This window comes from Charadrius vociferus, unplaced genomic scaffold (assembly GCF_000708025.1).
Source record: "Charadrius vociferus isolate BGI_N301 unplaced genomic scaffold, ASM70802v2 scaffold375, whole genome shotgun sequence".
NCBI lineage: Eukaryota > Metazoa > Chordata > Aves > Charadriiformes > Charadriidae > Charadrius > Charadrius vociferus.
In genome coordinates, this window is record NW_009648440.1 from 1,810,274 (window position 1) to 1,831,838 (window position 21,565).

The 21,565-nt window shown below is 35.4% G+C and overlaps 1 protein-coding gene across 1 annotated transcript; it reads right to left on the bottom strand.

The window, feature by feature from the left end:
* Window positions 1–259: 259 nt before the first annotated feature.
* Window positions 260–20,162, bottom strand: SLC35B3 (solute carrier family 35 (adenosine 3'-phospho 5'-phosphosulfate transporter), member B3). The gene is made up of 9 exons (XM_009885421.1): window positions 19,890–20,162; window positions 18,414–18,535; window positions 16,309–16,463; window positions 14,628–14,735; window positions 9,844–9,941; window positions 6,941–7,033; window positions 6,424–6,535; window positions 2,024–2,093; window positions 260–928 (listed from the first exon to the last, which is right to left on the bottom strand). The coding sequence occupies exons 1-9, from the start codon at window positions 20,088–20,090 to the stop codon at window positions 778–780; spliced, it is 1,110 nt and encodes a 369-aa protein (XP_009883723.1). The 5' UTR covers window positions 20,091–20,162; the 3' UTR covers window positions 260–777.
* Between the last annotated feature and the right edge of the window lie 1,403 nt (window positions 20,163–21,565).

Genomic DNA, 21,565 nt, shown 5'->3' on the forward strand with positions numbered 1-21,565 from the left:
TTACATTTCACCTCCAGAATAAGCAAACAACAGCTTCTTACACCACTGTTTCAATCACAACTTTTTCATTCTGTGTTCTCACCCCTGTCAGGGCTAACTGACCATTCCACCCTTCAAAAAGCATAGGTGTTGACTGCACAAACTCAATCTCATTTTTTTTACTTGCAAGCACTAATCAAAGAGAGTAACACCGTAAGATTTCCATAAAAAATTCAATTATTACAATAAATATCAAGTTCTGTGATGATCTAATCAATAAATTAAAAAACCCAACATTTTTATTTAAAATGAAAAAGAGTGACAACATACCATATTCTAAACATTCCACCTTTAAAATTGCAGTTTGGTCAACCAGTTGCTGATTAAGTTCCATTAAATGTTAATACAGTATTACATTTAAATTACCCTGCCTAGACAATTAACGAAGGCAAAGAATGACTAATCTCAGATCAGCCACATGGCCAATATTATTAAAATGCCCAAATTAGTCTTCTACTGTGTCCCCATTTGGAGTGCAGCTTCTCAGCAGTCTGCCAGGAGCTGCTGTCCTTCATTGCCTGATAATGCCGTCTGACAATGGCCTACAACACCTTTTACGATGAATTCAAGTGCTCTGAAGAAAGGGCTCACAAAAATGTGCATTTCTAGCAGTCTGCAAGCAGACAATATGTCTTCAGCTCCTTTGGTTTTAATAATGTTCCCTTTGGAAAGTGAATCAGTTGAAGACTGTTCCAATAAAATAGTAAGTCATAGTCTAGACAAGGCATAAACCACTGTCTATACAGTTTGTGACAACGTCCTTGTTTTTCTTTCTTCCACACTTTTTTTCCAAAGACCATGCAGTGAAGGTAGTTTGATTTTATCCATATTCTTACTGTAAACGTTAAGAAATATACCAAGGACAACCAGCAAGCCTGACCACACGTACCTAAAGGGAAGGGAGAGGAAGGGGAGAAAAGTTAGCATTAGCACTTTATCTGTAGTGATTACATAGCAATATCTGTGGATTAAATAAAAATAAAGCCCCTATATTAAGGAGAGAAAAGTTTAAGGAAAAAAACCCCACAAATTAGTGGACTCTGAGAAAGAATTTGCTTGAATCTTTATTATTACCATCCTTCCTCTATTCCTTTTTCCACCTTGTCTGAAGAGCTTATTAAGGTGCATGTGTAGTTAAATACTAACAGTAGCTGTTCTTTCTCACATGAATAAAGTAGTCCTGAGGGGGTTTAGTATGTTTTTCCTTCCTACAGTTATGAAAGCTATACTCTCCATTACTGCTCCAAAACAGGTTCTCACTCGGTGTCTTATATCCATACTTCCCAATGTAAGCACATTTTTGTTTCAGCTCTCCATTATTTTAAGCCTCAAGAATTTTATCTGGAGTAAATTCCATTTGGGCATTGGGCTGTAAGCTTTGTTCTTAAATCTCAAATTTATACATAGCAATAAAATTGAATACTATTTTGTTTCAAACCAAAAGCAATTAGCATCAATGTAGCAGCTTAGCTGCATTTTTCAATGTAAGCTCTTCCTTGAAATTAAAAAAGAGAAGAAAGCCACTTGCAACTTAATATATCAAGATAATAGAAGCTTACAGTTATTCAAAAGGGTTAGCTAAGAACTCAAACCTGAGCTCATAAAAGGGGAAACAATACTGTAATGGAGAAAATGCCTTCCTTTAGCCAAACCTTCCTCCACAGAGGAAGTACGCAAACAATTTATTAGGTATCATAAGCACTAGAAATTATGTAAGATTTTTCTTTAAACGCAACAAAAAAATGCCAACACATGAAATAGCTTGTCTTCCAGGCCTTTAGAAAAATGGAAACTATTTTCTCTAGCATGATTAGCATCAACAAGCCAGTCAATGTTTACAGCAGATGGCCAACATTTGTAGAAAACACAAAATGAAAAGCATTAAAGCCTGAATATGATTAATTACTTTTGTTATATTTCCATGATCAAGAATGTAATTTTTTATAAAATATATAAACCCCCATTTAAAACTATAAATACTTACTGGAATGTGAATGGCTTTGCAAAGAACAAGAAAGAAAGCACAATGGTCATTGCTTTTCTTCCTGTCGTTACTGCAGAGGAAAACAAATATTTACTTTAAGAATTCAGTTACAGCAAAAGAACATACTACAGTCTTAGATATTAGTAGATAACCTCATTACATAATTAAGCATCTGGCTAAAAAGACCCTCATCCCTGACGCAAACAGACTGCAGATGCCCTGGTCCAGTGCAAAATAGTGCTAGAACCATATGCTGTTTGAAACAAGTACACTGCATCAGTAATATCAGCTCCATTCATAGTTATCTGCAACAGAGTAACTTCCAGAACAAGACTTGCTATTTAGTAACTTCACGCTAATCATTCACAATATCTGAAAGCAACAAACAGTCTTTGCAAGTAACTGATGGTATAAACCAATCTGTTAAAGCAGAGAGAAGTAGTATCACTATTTGGATTTACCAAATCTCTTGCTATTTCCACCTCATGTTATTACAGTTCAGTAGTGTTTTGGGCTTTATTTTTAAGTGGAATGGGATCAGCAACTCGTCATTCTTTTGAAGTTACTGAAAATTTACCTAACAGTGCAGAGAAATACAATTTCGGTTAGAAACATAAGAGACCAAGGATGTTCAATTTCAATGATTATGCATTAGGAAGTTTTCATCAAAACCATTAAGAGACCTTCTTCCACATGTGATCTTGTCACTAGAAAGAATCAAGTTTGCAAGAAGAGTCGAGAGCACAGTCCTGTTACCAAAATGGAAGTAAACCATCTGTTTGGGTTACTCTCAAATTAACCATAGCTCCAATAATTATTTGAACAATTTCAATGCTACCTGCTATGAACAAGAATACAGCGTTGCTAGCAAATTGTGTACTGGGAAACCTATACAGTTTATTACTGAAACAAAAATAATCAATAAATGAGTAAAAGTTATAGAAAACGTTTTTAAAAAAGCAACCATACAGCTGGGTGCATCAGTTTAGTTATAGAGGTTAGGGCCTGACAAGGTGTTATATGATAGTACAGGCTTCTCACGTCAGAAAGACCCCAGTACAATTGTCTGCAGCTAAAGAAAACTATCTTTTTTATTAACAGAAAATATTGTGCTTACCATGAAGTACTTTTTACTACACCATACTGGAAAGTCTTACTTGTGTAACTACATCCACATTACTTTAACATACTGACAAAAGGAACCAATGACTACCAAAGCAAGTTTGATTCTCCCCAACCCTCCCCCTCAAACAAATATTTACTTAAAAGCATGTTTTGTAGTGGAAGAAACAGCCTTCACTATTGTTTTATCTACTCAAATCTTAACTTTTTAGCAACAATTTTCTTTACATTTTAAGAAATTTATGCGCATCAAATAAAATGATTTTCTATTACATGAAAAATTAAAGGAGAATGAAAAAGAAAATTGAGTTTTAATTAGAAAACAGTTTACAAATGAATAATTTAAAAAATGGTTAAATTACTTCAGTTTTTCTAATTACGATTATTTCTGTTCTTTCAAATCAGTTATTAATTAAAATATTTATGTAACCATTTCCTTCTAAATTAAGTGCCTTTTTGTCTTTTTCCCAATTAAGTCTGATAATTTCTCATTCTGCTAATAGAAATACAATTTTCATTAAACTCTTTCACCCCACTCCCCCCTCAAGAAGGGGGAGGGTGGATGGGGGGTGGGAGGGACAGTAATGAATGTGGTGTTCTTCCAAGGCACAATAAACACTTTCACATTGCTACAGGCAAGACAGAAAGGGCTCAAGTGTTAGGATTGTCAAGGTCAGGCATAAGAAAACCTGGGAGGGGTTCGCTATTCCACAGCATTTTTAAACATTTTTTAGCACAGTAAGACCTTTTTTTTTTTTTTCCTAAAGAGCTATTTTAATACATGAACCAACCCTCTCATCCAGGCCAATTTCCAGTGAGGAGACATACTGAACTTTGTTAAAAACAAATGCGAAACAGAAGTGCTGCAGAGGCAACAATTAATAAGAAAGCAGAGCATGCAATCCTCAGGTCAGAAAACAACTGTCTGTATTCTCCTCTCCACTACTGCGAATGAAGTAGAGCATCCCCTGACAGAAAGAAGCTTTTAGGGGTAGACGGAAGAGAGGCAAGTAGCTCCATGGCATCTTGCTACAGCTTTCCCCCCTCAGGCCCTTGTGATTAATGTTTGCAGTTTGAAGAAAAAGTAACCTGAGGAAGGAATAAGCCTGGTGTAACTGTTCTTGACAGACTACTGTAGTGAGTACATAAATGACAGGAGAGGCTAAAAAAAAAAAAAAAAACAAACTTCAAGTTCCATTTTAAGTTTGGAAGCAACAATTTTCTACTGACAATTTCGCGTTCTATAGCAGTTGTGTATAATAAAGAGCAATATTTTTAGGGATAGCCTGAAAACAGGTGTATAGGAAGATGCTGAAAAATTATCAAGTGTCAGACTTTTCCTTTAGTGTTTTTATATACATAAAAATGTTAACATTACAATTAACTACTGCTAAAATGAACAGCAGAGTCATTTCCCATCTCATATGTAAACACTTCAGTCACTTGACTGTTTTACAAACTCATAATGACAGAGGTTAAAAGCACTCACTTGTAATACAGTTATGTCTTTTGGCTGTAGCTAGCTTTGCCACACTCAGGTAACGCCCCATACTAAAATATGCCATGGCCTCACAAATACAGATGCAAGTCACAATAAACTAGTACAAATAACTTCTGAGCCACAATTTCTGTGACATCTGTCTTACTAGTGATTCCTTTGATTTAATAATTTTCTATACTGCTTCTTCCAGTAAGGATCTCAGGCAGACAATGTAACAGTAAGGTCTGAACACACTTCCTTCTCTGAAGCCATATAGTTGTCCTTCCACACAGAATATATTTAGTTTTAATACTTTGCATTGTTTCTAAGGTACACATCAGCCAATACGTTAGTAAAGACCAAGTGTAAGCAGGTGACATTACTTGCCAGCACAGCGCTGAGACTCATTGCGCTCAGTGGCTTCCTCGTTCATAGAAAGCCAATCTCAGCTAGTAGGAATCTCAATCTCTCCACACGATTTGTCCAGATGACTCGTTACCCAATGTAAAGAATATATCCAGTTACATACGGGATAAGAGTCAAGTCTGAATACCTATAAAGGTTGAAAAATCTATAATGGTTGTGACGGTCTCTTGCTTCACTTCCTCCTTTTCATCCTCTGTCTGGACACATACCTGGAGCATGTCAGCACAGGTAGGTCTGACTTTTTTCCTAGCATTTATTGCTAGGAAATTATGTTATTAGGTGAGAACACCAAATCTCAGAAACTTCTTATCTGTGTATGGACTCAGGAACAGATAAGATGGCATTTGGTGACTTTCTTAGCCTGGACAGGATTCCAGTAACTTTTGACATACTTTAGGGCCTTGTACTATTCCATTCACATGCGGCTAGCAGCCACACAAGCGAGTGGCCCAAATCTTTTCAACATATTACTGATCAGAGTTCTTTATATTTGTTTCTTCTGGCACGGTTGATACAGTCATATGCTGTACTAAGCATTTAAGAGGCAACATGACTGCTTCCATTTTTTGTCAGACAATTACATTGGATGTCTAGAAGATCTGAAAGACTAGACAGAGTCTGCTTCTGGCATTAACAACAGGCTTGCAACTTGTGTATTCACGGGACAGGTACAACTTCAGAGATAATGCAGCAGCTGTTACACAGACTACTAGAAGTTTTAGTTCAAGTCCTGACTTCCAAAACTAATACACACCCTTTATTCCCTTTGGTTTAATAAAAAGAACTGAGCAGATCATCACAAAAGTCAGAATTTGTTCCACTTGAGTTTATGCTGAACTCAGTCTGGAGAGTGCATTTAACATTGCTATAGCAGCATTCCACTCAGTGTATGGACATCCAGAAGCTTCGGGGGAGTTCTTCATAGTTTTTCTAGCAACACTGTTTGTTGGAAATCTCCAGAAATTCTGTGCTTAGAGACTATGACACTGCCTACTATGCCTTACTAAAACATCCTTACTTTTCCTTCCATGTTTCAAATAATACCTGTCTTTTCCTTACACCCTGCTATATATTTCCACTGCCATTCCTCTGCTTAGAACAGTGTTGTTTCTGCATCAAAACAAAGCACAGGCTACATGCACCAGATTACGTAACAGGCTCTTCAAGGTTGAAACCGTGGCACAGAAAGAACCAGAAAGTTCTCAAACACATACTACTAGAGAAGAGCCAAGCTACACAAACCATGATCAGTCAGCACAAAGAACAGGAAAAAAAAACCCAGATAAGAACAATTCTCAAAACCTCTGTTATAAATAATAGGATCACTTTATGGTTTTATACCAAAAGCAGTAAAGATACCATTTTTTCATACCTGTTACAGCCAGAAGGGCACCAAAGATTTTAATCAAAGCTAGAACAAAGGATATGCCAAAATACCCAGTCAGGGAGAAAAGGAATGCATAACCGTAAGTCTGAACTGGATGCTGCAACAACAAAAGCAGCCTGTTAGGAAAATGTAAAACAAACCCTGAGGTATTGCAAAATGACATAAAACTACAGACTTTAATAAACTGCTTGAGCAATAATACACTGTTCAACAATGCATTCATGCAAAGATCCTTATTTAATTTTTAGTTAAATAATGGAAAAATAATAACGAAATTATAAGCTTATAAGTCTGGTCCTGTGATTTTGTTTTGTTTTTTAAAACATTACCCTATCTAATACATCAAAGACTGTAACAACTTGCTTTATGTATGAATTGTACAGTTTAACCAGTTTACATGATGAAAATAGAACTTTAGAGAGGTGGCGAGATTTTCTAAACCATACAGAGCAACATTTTCCAATGAGGTTCTTCATAGAAAAAAGGAAATCTTTATACCTACCTTTGAGCAAAATGTTACTGCAGGGCTTAATCCACTAGTGCATGTTAATCCAAACAAAATATACACAAAACCTATTGAATAGGAATACAAAACCTGGAATAGTTTAAGAGAAAATAATTACCAGGTGAAACTATACAACAGGACAAAATTAAATGCTTTCAAATGCTTGACCCTTTTAATGTGCTCAACTTCTCAGAGTTGAATTTGCAGTGATTGAAGACATTTTTTACTAGGACTTCTATAATAGCTGATGTACATGAAAAGTGAATAGTAAGTGTTAGTGTCAGAGACATTCTTCCTACCCACAACTATGTAAAAAAAGTTTTGTAAGCTAGGCAGTTAATAATATCTTGAGGTCAACATTGACTGTGGTAAATCCTTCGAATTCAGGATTTCATAGCCTAAACAAAACTTCACACAACTATATAATTTAAAATTTTGAATAACACGTTAAATGTATTTCATTTTCTGCTACTTATCCTGCACTGTAAAGAACCATATTATATTAAATTTGCAAAGGATAGCACATAATCACCAAGAATTGCCAAAAGCGTCAGGTAAGTTTCATCTGTGTCACTTCAGCTCACATACGTGGCACACCTGCATTAGAGTTACAGGATACAAGATTTTCAAATATGACCAGCTCTGGCCTAGTTCAGTACTCAGAACAGACTATACCCAGGAAACAGGTAAGCTCTTCATTTTGTCTGTATCCTTATTTAATTCATAGCTTCATACAGCAACAAAAGAATCTTCATCCCATCCTCTCCCACGTAGAGACAGACAACATAGCAGCTGGAACTGCCCATCCATCCATCCCTCCCTCCGTGCAGCAGGAGGCATTCAGTTATTTGGGCAACATTTAGTGGCCTTTCCTTGTGAAAAAGGAAGAATGAACAGAACTATTCTACACATTACTAGCTGGGACACACTGATCTACTACTACACTTGCAAAACTCAGTGTCAATTACAGGCCTACCTCTTTCGACACAGCTTTCATCAATTGTTTTCTTGTTATACTATCTCAATTATTTGCAAAAATAAATCTATTAACAATTGATAGCAATGCCATGAGACAACAAAACACTTATGCTCTACAAAAAGGAGGATGAATGTACATTTCAAGAGCAGAACTGCTTTCAAACTCTTAAAAAACAATGATCTGATCTTCAGAGCTCTTATTTGTGTGTATAAACACTGTAAAAAGTTAATCTCTAGTTCTTCATTTGCCTCTGCATCCAGCTTTTCTTCCAAGCAACACAAAGACCTCACTTTTCACAACCAGTAACGAGCACCACATTGCTAGTTCCTTGTTAGGCAGTGTGATGTATGTCACTTCCTTAGAATCACAGACAAGGCAAAATCAGGTACAACTTTCCAGAGCAGTGGTTACTATTGCAGCTGCAAGACATCTTTTCTCTTTTCATAATTGCTTAATCCAGGGCAAGTTCCATTGGCAACGGAACAGAGATCCTGTGGATGACAGGTTCTTTTACTATTCAATTTTATTTCCAGATCACTGTCCATTAAACATGATCTCCAATTCAGAAGACGTCTTCAATTTTTACCCACAGTCTAAAGTCTAGAAAAATGATTTCTTAAATTCTGCTTGTACTTCTGCACTGACTTCTCCAAATAAAATCCTGGACTGTAATCTCTAGGCCTTAAACAAAACTTTTATCACTACACTGATTCTCTACAGGAAGGATGAGTATACAATACGGAAACCAACATTTGTCAGAGTAACGCAGAATAAAAAGTGAAGTTCTGGAGATAACAGGAGCTTCGTAGTTAACAACTGACAGATGACTGTTGCCAAGATGCAAAGTGGGCAAGAGAACAGTTACAGATTGTACATTGTTTAGGATTTCAGAGACTACAGCTATAGAAGGCTGCACTGGGTCAAGGTGAGGTCCATGTAGCTAAAATCTCTGCCTCCAGCAGCAGGCAACAGTGAATACTGTGAAAAAGTACAAAAATAAAAACAAGAATACAGTGACACTTTTCAGGTGTATTCCAATTTCCAGAACCTTGCAGCTCAAACTTCCCGAGCCAACCTAAATCACCTTCAGCCTTAAACGAAGCTTCCTCATAAATAGTTTTTTCTCCATTTATGAAGCTATTCTCATAAATGAGAAACTAGATTTTCTACTTAAATGTCAAATACATGCCAAATAGGTAAATTAAATTTCAAGAATTCTTTACTTGTGGCATATTCAAATAACGTCTGCTATAATAAAAGATTTTCTTGTATATACTCGACAAATGCCAAATGCAAACATAAATTTTGTCTAAAAAGGAAAAAAAGTCAGACCATATGAACAGCTAAGCCACGTTCCGAGTAAGTATATAAAAAATACTGAGCAAGACTTTTTCAAAATTATGCATTCCACTGAATCAGGAAAACACATATTCACCCATTCTGAAAGTCAGAGTTTTATGGATTTCAAAAGCCTCAAAAAAGGCTGCCTTTCAAATGCTAGCACTCTAGAATCAAAGCCTAGCAAGTAAGAAAAGCAATGTGTTCTATGTAACACATGTTCATCTATAGCAGAAGAACAGTATATATTTTTCAAAGATTAAGTGCATGATCATACAGAAAACACTGTTGATTTCCGGCCTGCGGGGTAGACTAAGAAATTGTTGCTAGAAATGAGCGTTTCTTTAGCTGCGACATATGTTTGAAGTTGCACACAGAAAGCAGCATCCTTGAAAGGTTAAAAATGACACAAACAAAAAACAGCAAAAGCCCCCAAACAAACAAACACAAACCCCCAAGAATAGTACACCAAGAGCTCTTCTTTACATATGCAAGAGAAAGGCAAATTTGTTTCATGTTTTGTCATTGTATGCCTTGTCTATGATAGAATGTGTTCTTTGAAAATTGCAAATCTGGTATTTACCATTTCTGAATTAGAACCATTGTGCAACTTCATAGCTTTTTCCTGTACATTTCCTATAACTGCATCTGCGCAGAGGGCAAGGGATATTAGGACCACACCTAATATAAGAAAAAAACAAACAAAAACCTGTTCAGAATATTTAGCAGCAGAGTAGTGACGAAAACCACTCTGTACTTACCCTGAAAAAATAATAAGTTCCAGGAATAGAAAAATAATAACCCCCCCTCCATATCATATTCTAAGTGTTAGCAAAACTATTTCATTACACCAGTATAAAGCAGTGCCCACCCCCACTCCCTCCACCAGTTAACCCCTGAGCACTGTGTGTCTCTAAGCTTGATAGGAACATCTGGACATTGCTATAAAGAAGCCAGCTGTAGTTTTTGTAGTAACAAAAGTGAAAGAATGTCAATGGCATCTATTTAGGCTTTTTTAATGAATATAAGTAACCACAAAACATACTCTTTTGAGTAGTTAATCCTAGATTATTTTTTCCTGACAAAGGGAAATAGAAATGTTAGATGTAATGGTAAAACAAATGCAAGAGGATTCACAATAGAAATCTTTCATTACTGAAATACTAATTTAAAAAAAGATACTGTTCAGGTACAAACCCCATGGTTTTAGGTTACCATATTTGTTCACAAAAAAGTCACTACACAGTCAATAACGTAATCAGCTTTCCAATAACAAAAACTAATAACTCTTTATCCATGCCAGTCACAATTCATTTTCCAACCTCCAAACTTCGATTCTTTCAAGACTGTAGCAACCTTTGTATTTAATGATGCACACAGGTTGAAATACCACGTTTCCTAAGTATACAACATTACAAAAAGTATCAGTCATCAAAATCATGTTTACTGTCTGTTCTAGGTCTTGGTTCCTTAAGACATCCTAAGTGTCAGGGAAGAATGAGGAGTGGAAGACTAGAAACAATCAAGGTTATAATTTTCTTAATATTATGTTCTTACTATCAGAGGTCTCAAAACAGGCATTCTAATGGATGAAATGGAGTATAAGCTCCTGACAGAGCAAAAAAAATCCCAGCTCCTAGAATTTTCAGAATTGAAAAATTTAACATTTTTAAGACCAACGAAGTTGAAGGTGGCATCTCCTTGGCCAGCATCTGGGTACACTGGAACTTCCAAACCAGCGTTTTTAGTTGGGGAACCATTTCCTTTCCTGGGCTAGAGTTATGCAACTGAAGCAACAGAAAAAGACTCTTCAATTATTCAAAGTTATCAGGCATTGGAAAAGTTATAAGTCAATGGAAATGACACGATAACCTGAATAACACTGGTTATGCTAAAGACCACAGCATAGATTGATTAACTACATGGATTCAGCTCTGGTCCAAAGGTATATTCAAACCTGCAGCTCAGCAATAGCCTTGCTGCAGACCACTTCTGTCAAGGGACTGGGTATGCCTCTATCTGTGTTCTCTATCATGCTGGTTCCAGCAGCGCTTAACAGCCTAGACACTGGACAAATGCATGGGTTCAGTATCGGATTGAGATGAAAACGTTACCCGGAATCTAAAGTGCAAGTGTGAATGGAAAGGAGAAATGTAGGGACAAGACAAATGTCAACACTATGTACAAACACAGTTTGAAGAGTTGTTCCACTCATTGTGATAGCACTGCACCTGCCAAGCAGCAGCAGCAAAACCATGAACAAGACCAGTAACATTATGCAGTAGGTAAAGCACGAGTAAAAGTGATTGGAGGAACTGGTCATAAATTAGTTCTGAAAGAAATTAAGCCTGGAGGTCTTGCACCAACAGACTTGATTGAAACACTACATTACATTGTATTTTACACTATTAATGTGATGCTTGAAGTCATTAAAATACTGACACTACTTACACATTTATAAGGTATTGGATATTTACCTAAGTTCCTCAACAATACCTTCTCACGCTTGCAATCCCCACGACGCAAATGTGTTAGACTAGCAAATTGTTGCAGTTTACCTGCCCATTAAGACCTCTTTAATACTCCACATTTTAGAAGCCTGCCATAGGTAAGATTAGAAGGCATAGTAGAGGTAGCTAACCAAGTAATATCCTCTTAACAGCAGTAAAGCTAAGGACAAAACACCTCAGTCTGCAGAAGACTAAACTGCACCTGTACATACAGTCCAGGGTGGAGGAATTTGCATGCAATTGACATTTTTACTGTGTCTTTACTGAAAATAGTTAATTTCCACTTACACCTGTAATGCCAGAACAGTGGAAGTTCCCGTAGCACCAACATTACAAGACTGTCTCCTTCTACACACTCTTCTCTTCTGGTTTCTCTTTTGGAAGTCTTGTATCTATTATTCACGGCTATTTAGGATATCTACCACTACCTCTCTAATTTGATAATGCTGGGAGATGCTTTGAGCTCTTAGCACCAACTTGATCTTGAAAATTATACCTCTTCCTTAGTTATAAATATGTACCTGTTCTGGCAGAAGAGAGTTTCTGTTTTCTTGGCTGACCTCTTTCATGTATAAACAAAATCTGTGTAGATTCCTTTTTTGGCCCAGCAATACCGAGATTACATTCAATAGCGGGGGAGGAGGGAAAGAAAAAAAAAAAAAGGCCTTGTAAAATTGTTCATCCAGACAATATTTTACATGTCCTCATGCTCCATTTTTAGTATCTGCATCAGACAACAAAGATTTTGTGTTTTACTTAACTTCACAGCATAATTTTGCTCTCTTAGAACTCTGAAATGTAAAGAGATTTGTTCTTAACAAGTCAGTAGTAAAATCATGCTAGAATCAAGACTGGTTTGCATGGAAACAGTTCTACATAAGTGTTCATAAATCACTGGAACGACCTCAGGAATTTAGGGGGCAGTAAGTAGGCAGTAACATAAAAATGCAACTTTATAAAACAGTAATTTAATTTGCTGTTTAAGCTTTTAAAGTTTTAACTTCTTTAAATGCTATCTTATTTCTTTGAAGATACTTTATAAAGATACAAAATTAAATTCTGCCTCTCTGCTTTCAGTTCTTATTCTGTGACTTACATCAAGAAAACTGTAATTATTCAAAAGAATATGCCACTTTGCAGAGTGAGCATAGTTTTTAATAATTCTTATCACTGGTTTTACACTTTGGCAGCTATGTATTTCTGCAATACCAAAAATCCGTACATTTCTTGAAAGAAGGGACCGTTTATCTTCATAATTCAAGAAAAGGAAAAACTCCACCTTTCCCATTATGAAAAGTTTCTTCTGGTTAAATTAAGTGACATGGGAATAAAAACAGGCAAGAAGGAACAGAGAAATACAGAACGAACCTTCTCAGAAGGTGAGCAGGAGAATTCTGAATCACCTTCCTAAGGGGAGATCCAGACTTTTGAATTCTAGTTCTATATTCTATTTTCACAGAACTAACTTCCTCCAAATGGTAGTGCTCTAAGCTTCAATACATACAGACTTGTTTGAAGTGTTCAAAGTAAATTGATAATGAAAGACAACCCTGTTTATTCTCTGAAGACACTTAAAGTCTTTTATCTTGTGTTTTGCAGATCTTTGAGGGCATCAGGACTTTTGCTACACTTTACCCTAGCCTATTCAGTTGAAGAATCAACTTTCTAAATGTTTTCAGAATTAAGTCATAGCACGTACTTAATGCAATTCAAATTTTACAAAAGGAATATATTAACATGTGAATGCACTGAGAGGCTATAGTCAAAACAAGCTGTAATGGTAACACGTACCTACACATCAGAAACACTAGAATATAATTACATGCATATCATACTGTACTCAAAATATATGTTTTTTTTCAAGTGGCCCCAAATTATACCACACAAACACACATTAAATGCACAGCACATTATAAAATTCACAGATTTTTGTAATTTCTTCTACTACCAGTAGCACTAAAATTACAATAAAAAGCATGAGAATTGATTTATGAGCAAGGTAAAAGATACATACAGTTTAGAAAATGTCACAAATTGATCATTACTAACCCTGGATGAAATAATATTTTGCAAGGACAAAAAGCATTTCTTTAAAACAGAGAATTTATTATTATTTTTAGGAACAAAACTTCTAGATCAGTGCCTCCACTATTAAGAAATAAAAATTTCACACTGAATGTCTGTTGTAACAGTTGTTGTAACTGTAAGAAGAATACACTAAAAGTAGAATATTCAAAAGTTTTTCAAGGTTCAATATTAATTCAACCACTGGCCAAGGAAGTAACATGGATTTTAAGCATAACCAATTCTCCTTTGTTATTTGAGAAAGAAATTCAACTAAGTTTTTAAACCTGAGCAGGTTAAAATCTTTTCCTTCCTTCTGATTTTACACAGTATAGAAAAGTTAGAATGTGGGCATTCCAGCTAAAAACTACAGCAAATCCGAGTGAGATTGTCAATTAATATAAAGTAAATGGTTCTGAAATGGAAAAAGACTTAAAGGTTTAACTAGAAAAGTGAGCTAATCTTCCGAAGTTTTAAAATAGTCAAACTGAATTTTATCATATTTATTCTAACGTATCTAATGGGAAGTAAGTATTTCTTGAGAAGAAACATGAGACATTTCAACCTAAGGGGTGGAATTTCCAGAAATTTTAAGAACCTAAAAACTAGCAGTTAGAATAAAGGCCTCTTCTGCCACAGATACAGTTCTGCTAGTGCAAACCTACAACGAAACCTGCATTGTCCGTATGATACCTGAAGGCACTCCACCAAGAACTCTCAGAACTTCTATGCAACGCTTATCGTAGGAAAAAACAAGCATTTTGTTAAACTCTAAAATATAAAATATCTTTACCTGTTAAGTTGAAGTTTGGTGCAACTGTGCTGTCCGCTAAAGTAAACCATATTAATCCAAGACTCATACATAGGGCAGCAGACACATCTGCAATATTATAACGTTTTCCTACAAAAGCAATACAAACAACACAAATGGACTATTAACACTCTCAGAATTTCAAGTTTATCCTGTTTAGCAGACTAGAAGGCAAAGGAAAAACGGTTCCAGTGTAATTCTTTTACTTAGTAGAAGAATTAATGCTCTGGCCTTTCATGACTGGAACTAGTTTCTTCTACAAAAGCAGTTCCTCCTGACATGGAGGAGGCCCTTAACAGACACCATCTGATTCTTGTAGTCAGTTTTAGTTTTACTCCTAATGACATAAAGCACATTCTGAATGACATAAAGCACATCTTCCCTGACAAAGCACCATCTCAGCAACTTCAGGACAGCTTAGATGTTTTCTCAAGCTTTTTCCCTCATGCGAGACATTTTGGCTGCCTTTATTGATTAGAGAGAAGTAATTTCCAAACGCTAACAGATGATTTGGGTGTTTTTAGAACCCTACATTGCCCCTTAGTTTGGGAGAGACAGGATGTGGAGGGGTGTAAAGAAATAGAGTAGGGAAATGAAAAGGCAGGAGTTAGTATATCTCGTTTGAAATAACATATTCCTTTCCCAAAAGCTGTACTTTCAACATAAGCTTCCAAGGGAACTTTTTTGAGCTGCAAATTTTAACGGAAAATTTAAAAAAATAATAATTAAAAAAAAATAAATCACAGCTTCTGATAACACAATACTACTACAATATAAATTTTCACAAAGCTTTAAGGGAATACCAGTCTCTGCTTTAAAATGATACGAAAAGACTCCTAATAAAAGGACATGTGCATGCATGTGCGTATGTAAACTTGTACCCTCCTCTGAAAGTTCAGCTTTCTGTTGCAAGTAGAAAGCCAGAATTAACTACAGAAGCAGAAATATACTGTTCTAGATTCTGTTTCATAACACTTGCCCATGCAGAGCTTTACTGACTTAATGAATCCTTGCATATTGAACAAACAGAAACTTTTATAACATACTTAAGTCTTCTAAATCCAGAAATACTGAAGTAAGTTTATTCGCATAACTATAGCCTTTACCTGTTGTTCTTCAGACCCCTTCTTCTGTTCTTGGAATATGAACTGTGACTTAAGGACTAGCCAAAGACATGTAAAGTCAGATCTATTTCTGATTAAATGTTTGACCAGAATTTAGGAATTCTAATTTGGAATTTAGAAATCAAGCTTTTCAAACAAGAAGAGTAGGGGATTTCTTAAGAAATAATGGATTTCTATATTTTTTTTTTGTCCATTTCAAGTTTTCCATTTCAGTATGGAAAATGTTTCATTTATGCAGTGCTTTGGTTAAAAAAACAAAGTTACATTACTTAAAAATTAAGAAAGCCTGCATAAAAATGAAGTTTTGCAAGTGACCTATACAACTTCTTTTCCCCCACATTTTCTGTTCACCTAATTGTATTTGTACATTTTCTGAGAAGATGCTTCAGAAATTCACATTTTTCTTCCTATAGGAAAAATGCTTCCTGTTCCTCTCTATCCAAGAGCTTCAGTAGAATTTAACAAAGTAGGGGATTCCACACGTGACTGCTTCACAAAGAAACAACAAAAAATCATCTAATAGCAAGACTAACACTTACCTTGTATAAAAACCCCACCTATCATAACTGGAATCAGCTTACAGCACTTGAAGATGACTTGAGTAGGGTAATTCAGATACCCTAAAGAGGTATTTGACAAACCCATAGTTCCCACTGTTAAAAACGCTATTATCATGTAGGTTTTGCCAGGAATTCTACAAAATATAAGCATACAAATCTTGGTATTACAGACACATCTGGAGGAGATTTAGCTTGGAAAATTTAGATAAAGGAATATGTTTGTAATACAATTTGACCATCTTTCTCACTGAATTTCATTCCAGAAGATGAATTTAAAAACACACATAAATGACTGATTTAAAAATTAATTTCTTTCAACTACTGCTAAAAAACCAGCATTCAAATACAAGATGACAAAAACTTCACAGCTCGTGAAGTATTCAAGTAGTAATTCTTTAACCTCCTTCTGAGAAGGTATATTATTTACAGAAGAATCAAGACAGAGACTTCAGGTTATTTGTCAGAGGAAACTCAGAAGGTTGGCATACCAAGATGTCCTGAATCTTAGTCCTGTGGTCATGTCACTGTGTCAAGTATTTGGTGAAGTTTTCACATGAACATTGGCATTTTTAGAATGAAGAAAGATTAAAAAAGTACTACTGTTTTATAAAACTCAACAGAACTAAGAAGTGATTCAGATATCATGAACAGAGGGGCTCCTTGAACATTTTCAGATGTAAAGTTTGCAATTTGATGAAATTACCAACTGTAAACAGATGATCCAACAGTAATTTCTAGCAATCCCTGTGCTCACTTTGTGAAGTGATTTTTTACAGTTATTGCTGTTCATATGTTCAGCTATTTTTTATGCATACTCAGAGTCACATTAAGCAACATAGGGAGATGTCTTGCTGTAACCCTGTCTTACCCATAACTCATTAAGTGATCTGGGCATACTCCAAGGCGTGCAAAAAAAAATTTAAAATTTCAGAAACAGAGAATTCAGCATAAAAATTAGGAAATAAATTAATTTAATGTCTACAAGATGACAAGTAGGTTATAAAGTATATTTTACATTTCCACATGTAAAATGTAGATCCATATTGGATCTACATTTCCAACACAACTTACTTACAGGGTCATGTTCTGTAAGCGCTAGCAACTATTTGGTAATCAAAACCTAAATACTAGTTACAGAATACCCAAAAGGCAATATTATCTGATGCATCTCAAAAAGTCAGATAACTTGAAATATAAGCTCTCAGTGTTTAAAATAAAACCAACAGTCTCTCAAAGTTACTTTGTTTGGCTAGAAAAGAATTCTATTACCTGAAAACGATACAAAATCAGCCAAGGTTTACTACAGGTAAGGAAAACTAATTATACACAACTAGGATATAATGCTTTAAAGCCATTTTAAAATTCATGTACACTATGACAGCCTCTATCCGAGCTTCCAGAGGGCCTCAATATACAGTTTGCAGAGGCTGTAGTTGGGCAGGAAGCCACAGAATGGCCACACTGAGTAAGATCAAACTATGCCATATCTGTAGGATTCAAGACAGCAAGAATCTCCTTGGTCAACTGCAGTGAAAAAATACAGAATAACTTTGTGGCAGGGTGTTATGAGTGCTATCTTAAACAAAAAAGTCAAAACCTAAGCACATCCATTGAAGCAAACCTACGCAGCCACATGCAAACAGAGAGCAGACCTCTGACACTCTCCAAGATGCACAGCATGTTAAGAGGAACCTCTTGTTAAGGAGGTGGCAAGGTTTGAGGGAAAGGTATGCAACAAGAGATAGCTTCAACTGCCGTGAAGCACAGTCGGCCCTATTCTGGATGTGATAATCCCAAGCAACAGAAACACGAGCGAGTCTGTGTCAGCTACCTTAAGGATAGAATATGCTCTGTAAGTGGGACAAACTACCAGTAGAATCAAGACGACCACATACAGGTTTGAAATCTAAGTGGGTACTTATATAACATTTTCTAACATCATCCAGTAAATTCACATTAATTACGTAACTGCTACTGATGCATCACAGTATTCACATTCAAACAACAGAAGTTAAATTTACCATAAATACCAAAACATTTCTAATTCGGCGGATAGTGGCTAAAATGCTTGGAAAAACACGTACCTTCTCCTTTTGTCCTGAATCAACTGCAATTCAATTAGTCCAAAAATGGAATAAAATCCAAATTGCACTAAAGTGAGGTACCAACCAAAAGGTTTAAAACCTTCCACTGAAAATATCAATTCCTATAAAAACAAAAACCCATCAAGGTCACATACATACGTCAAAATATTAAATCAAAACAAAATCAGATTTTTTTTTTCCTCATGTACATGCAAATCTAGCCTTTGCAGCTGCTGGTTATTAACTAGAATTTACCTGTCATACATAACTTGCAAAGTATTAAAAAAAACAATTTAGATTCTCGATTCTCCAAGGTGTAATGAGAAAATTTACTGCTGCTGTAAATCCACTGAAATTATTGGATCGATTCATCAGGGGAATACGTTTGATCCATTAATCTTTATCTCAAATTATAGATGTTTCCTGTCCGTTTGCAGTTCATTTACTTCAGTAGACTGTTTTTATTCAGAATTTATAAATAGCTCACAATAAATAAAATACAAACTTTCTCTAACAGACATATTTAATAGTAATTTTTGTCTCTTAGAAATGCTCACCTAATATTTTGAGTGTCTGCATTAAATAGGACTTGTGAGCTTATACATTTTCAGGCTGTAGGAACATTTAAACCCAGAGCAATTTCTTATGGAAAAATACACGCACTGCATAAAGAATTATGTGGATGTGCCAGTTACAGAAACAAAAGGCTACCTAATATTTTCCTTTTTGAGATTCTACTTTCAAATACTGGTAACTTTTTCTAACTTTTTGGAAGTAACTTTATTTTAACAAACTTCTCAGCTGTTTTTGAAAACTGCATTGGAAACACAGTGATTCTTAATTATCAACTTTTAAAACCACTACTTTATTGAGAAGACTCAGTGAACTTAAAAAAAAAAATTAAACAAGAAACAGAAACGCAACTGCTCAAGATAAAAGAGAAAAGGTTAGCAGGAAGAGAAATGTTTAATTAAAATGGCATAAACATTATGCTTCCGCTTCACAACGAACCACAGTACACGTTTCAGCTCTGTCCTGAAGGAACAGCAGAGAGAACAATAGACTACTATTACTGAACGGCACTCACAGAACCCAAGGAGAGGTAAAGGTTTCAGCACGAATCAAGACCTACATGTCAGTCTGTATGGTTCTACCATTTGCTTGTTTTCAGAAGACTATGAAGTCACATTTAAAAAAATACACATTCAAAACAATATTGAAAGGTATATCTTGTACACAGAAGTAAAAGATCAAGTTATGAAAGTTCAACTGAATGAAACCTTGTAGGCACGTGTACTCTAATGGAATTTTACCTGATACAAATACTTGCTGCTCTTGAATTCTGAAAGCTTGACTTTGCAATAAATATCTATTTTAAATGTCTATACATATTAAAATACATACTATATTATTGTGCTATTGAAAAAGAAAAGGGGAAGGAGGAATTGGCCTAAGACACAATTTCACAGCATTTACCTGTAAATATCCATAGATTAGATAAAACATAAAAACTCCAGAAACACAGATGAAAAATTGAGTAGGTTTGTTAAATTTGCTGAGATTCATGCCAAGAACAACAACATCATCTACTGATTTGATATGAGGAGACATAGTCTGAGATTTGGAAGGCACACTGATGGAAATGTATTTTCTTGATGAAGTGAATTTCAAATCCATGATTCCTAGATCGCTGCATTCGGTGCTATTGTTATCTTTTTTCTGCTCTTCTCTTTCTGTGTGTCCTCTGTCTGAAAGCTGAAAGAAACACTAAAGTCAGATAAGACATAATATACAGCCTTCCAACAAAAACAGTAAATAAATGTGACATTTATATGGAAAATATAAATCTTTAAGAGTTTTGTTGGATTGTTTTTATTCACAAATTTTATTTATCTTTTCTGATGTCCAAAGTTAACATCGGTTAATATCAGAGGCCAGCAACACTTTATGAAAGCACTTTTGCTTCACCTGGGAAATAGCATTCCTACACTTTTCAAAACAAACCAACCAACCAACCCCATAACACCAGCAATACAAAACCAGCTTCCGTTTCACAATAGCTCAAACTACCCCTTTTATGCCAGTACTCACAAGAGTGACTACTTGGGAGAGAAGTAATCCCCACAATCAAATCATAATGAAAGAACTGGTATTGAAGCACTGTGGTTCTGTCAACTTTACTTTATTTTCACAGCAAAATATGGCAGACTAGTCCGCTACATGGGAAGCCTTGCTAAAAATTACAGATTTGAGCCTACGATTGGTTAAAAGCCTTGAACTCTCATTCCCACATTTATTCACTATTTCTCACACACTTATGAGGAAAAGAACATGAAGATGGAAACAAGAAGACTAAGAAGCCAGTCTCCGAAATTAGATTGGTTATCTGATGAGGTCTATGGTATGGCAATACCTTTAATATTAACCACATGCAGCCATTTCCACATGTAATAGAAAACAAAATTGGATAACTGAAGCCTGGAGAAGGAATTTAGCAGCTTAATAGACTGACAGGCAAATAATTCTTTTCTCCAGCTCAGCAGAGTATGATGTTTAAGGCTTTTTTTTTTTCTTTTCAGCCTCAAGAAAAACACACTTGTCAGTCAGTTGTCCCAAGATTTTTAAGGAAAAAGGTCAGCATCTAGTTCAGCGAGCAGTCACTAATTAAATTCTGTTTGTCTCAACTATTGAGTGGTTTAGTTTCCCCAGCTCAAAAATACTCTCCTCATCACACATGTATGAATAATGCTTTTCCCACTGTTTTTAAATGGAAAATGTGCTATTATATAAAAGCTAGATCATGCAGTAAATGTAATCTGAACGAACATTTGTAATTTATTATACAATATAAGAAATGACATGTTTAGCTGAAAAACGAAGGATTAGTATAAAACTTGCAATGTGGTTATGTGTCCTTTTTTGATACAACCTACTATCAGGTTGGAACAAGAATAGCTTGGAGTTCAGGGACTATAATAATTATTTGTGTTTAAATTCAGAGCTCTTCAGTTGAAAACCAAAAGTGAGAGGTAGGAAGTTTACCCTTGTGGTTTGTTAGCTAATCCCCAAATGAGATGGCCATAAAAAAAATGGAGAAAGAAAAAGTTTAAGTAGACTCTTTTCAGTAAAAACAGAAAAGTAGCCATGTCATG

Bases quoted from the DNA above. Each gene is read 5' to 3' on its own strand.
- SLC35B3 (XM_009885421.1), bottom strand. From the start codon at position 20,090: ATGGATTTGAAATTCACTTCATCAAGAAAATACATTTCCATCAGTGTG. The intron at 7,034-9,843 runs GTAAATACCAGA...AAACTATTCCAG, and splicing joins ATGGTTCTAATTCAGAAATG to GTTTTGTATTCCTATTCAAT. The intron at 6,536-6,940 runs GTAGGTATAAAG...TTGTTGTTGCAG, and splicing joins CAGTAACATTTTGCTCAAAG to CATCCAGTTCAGACTTACGG.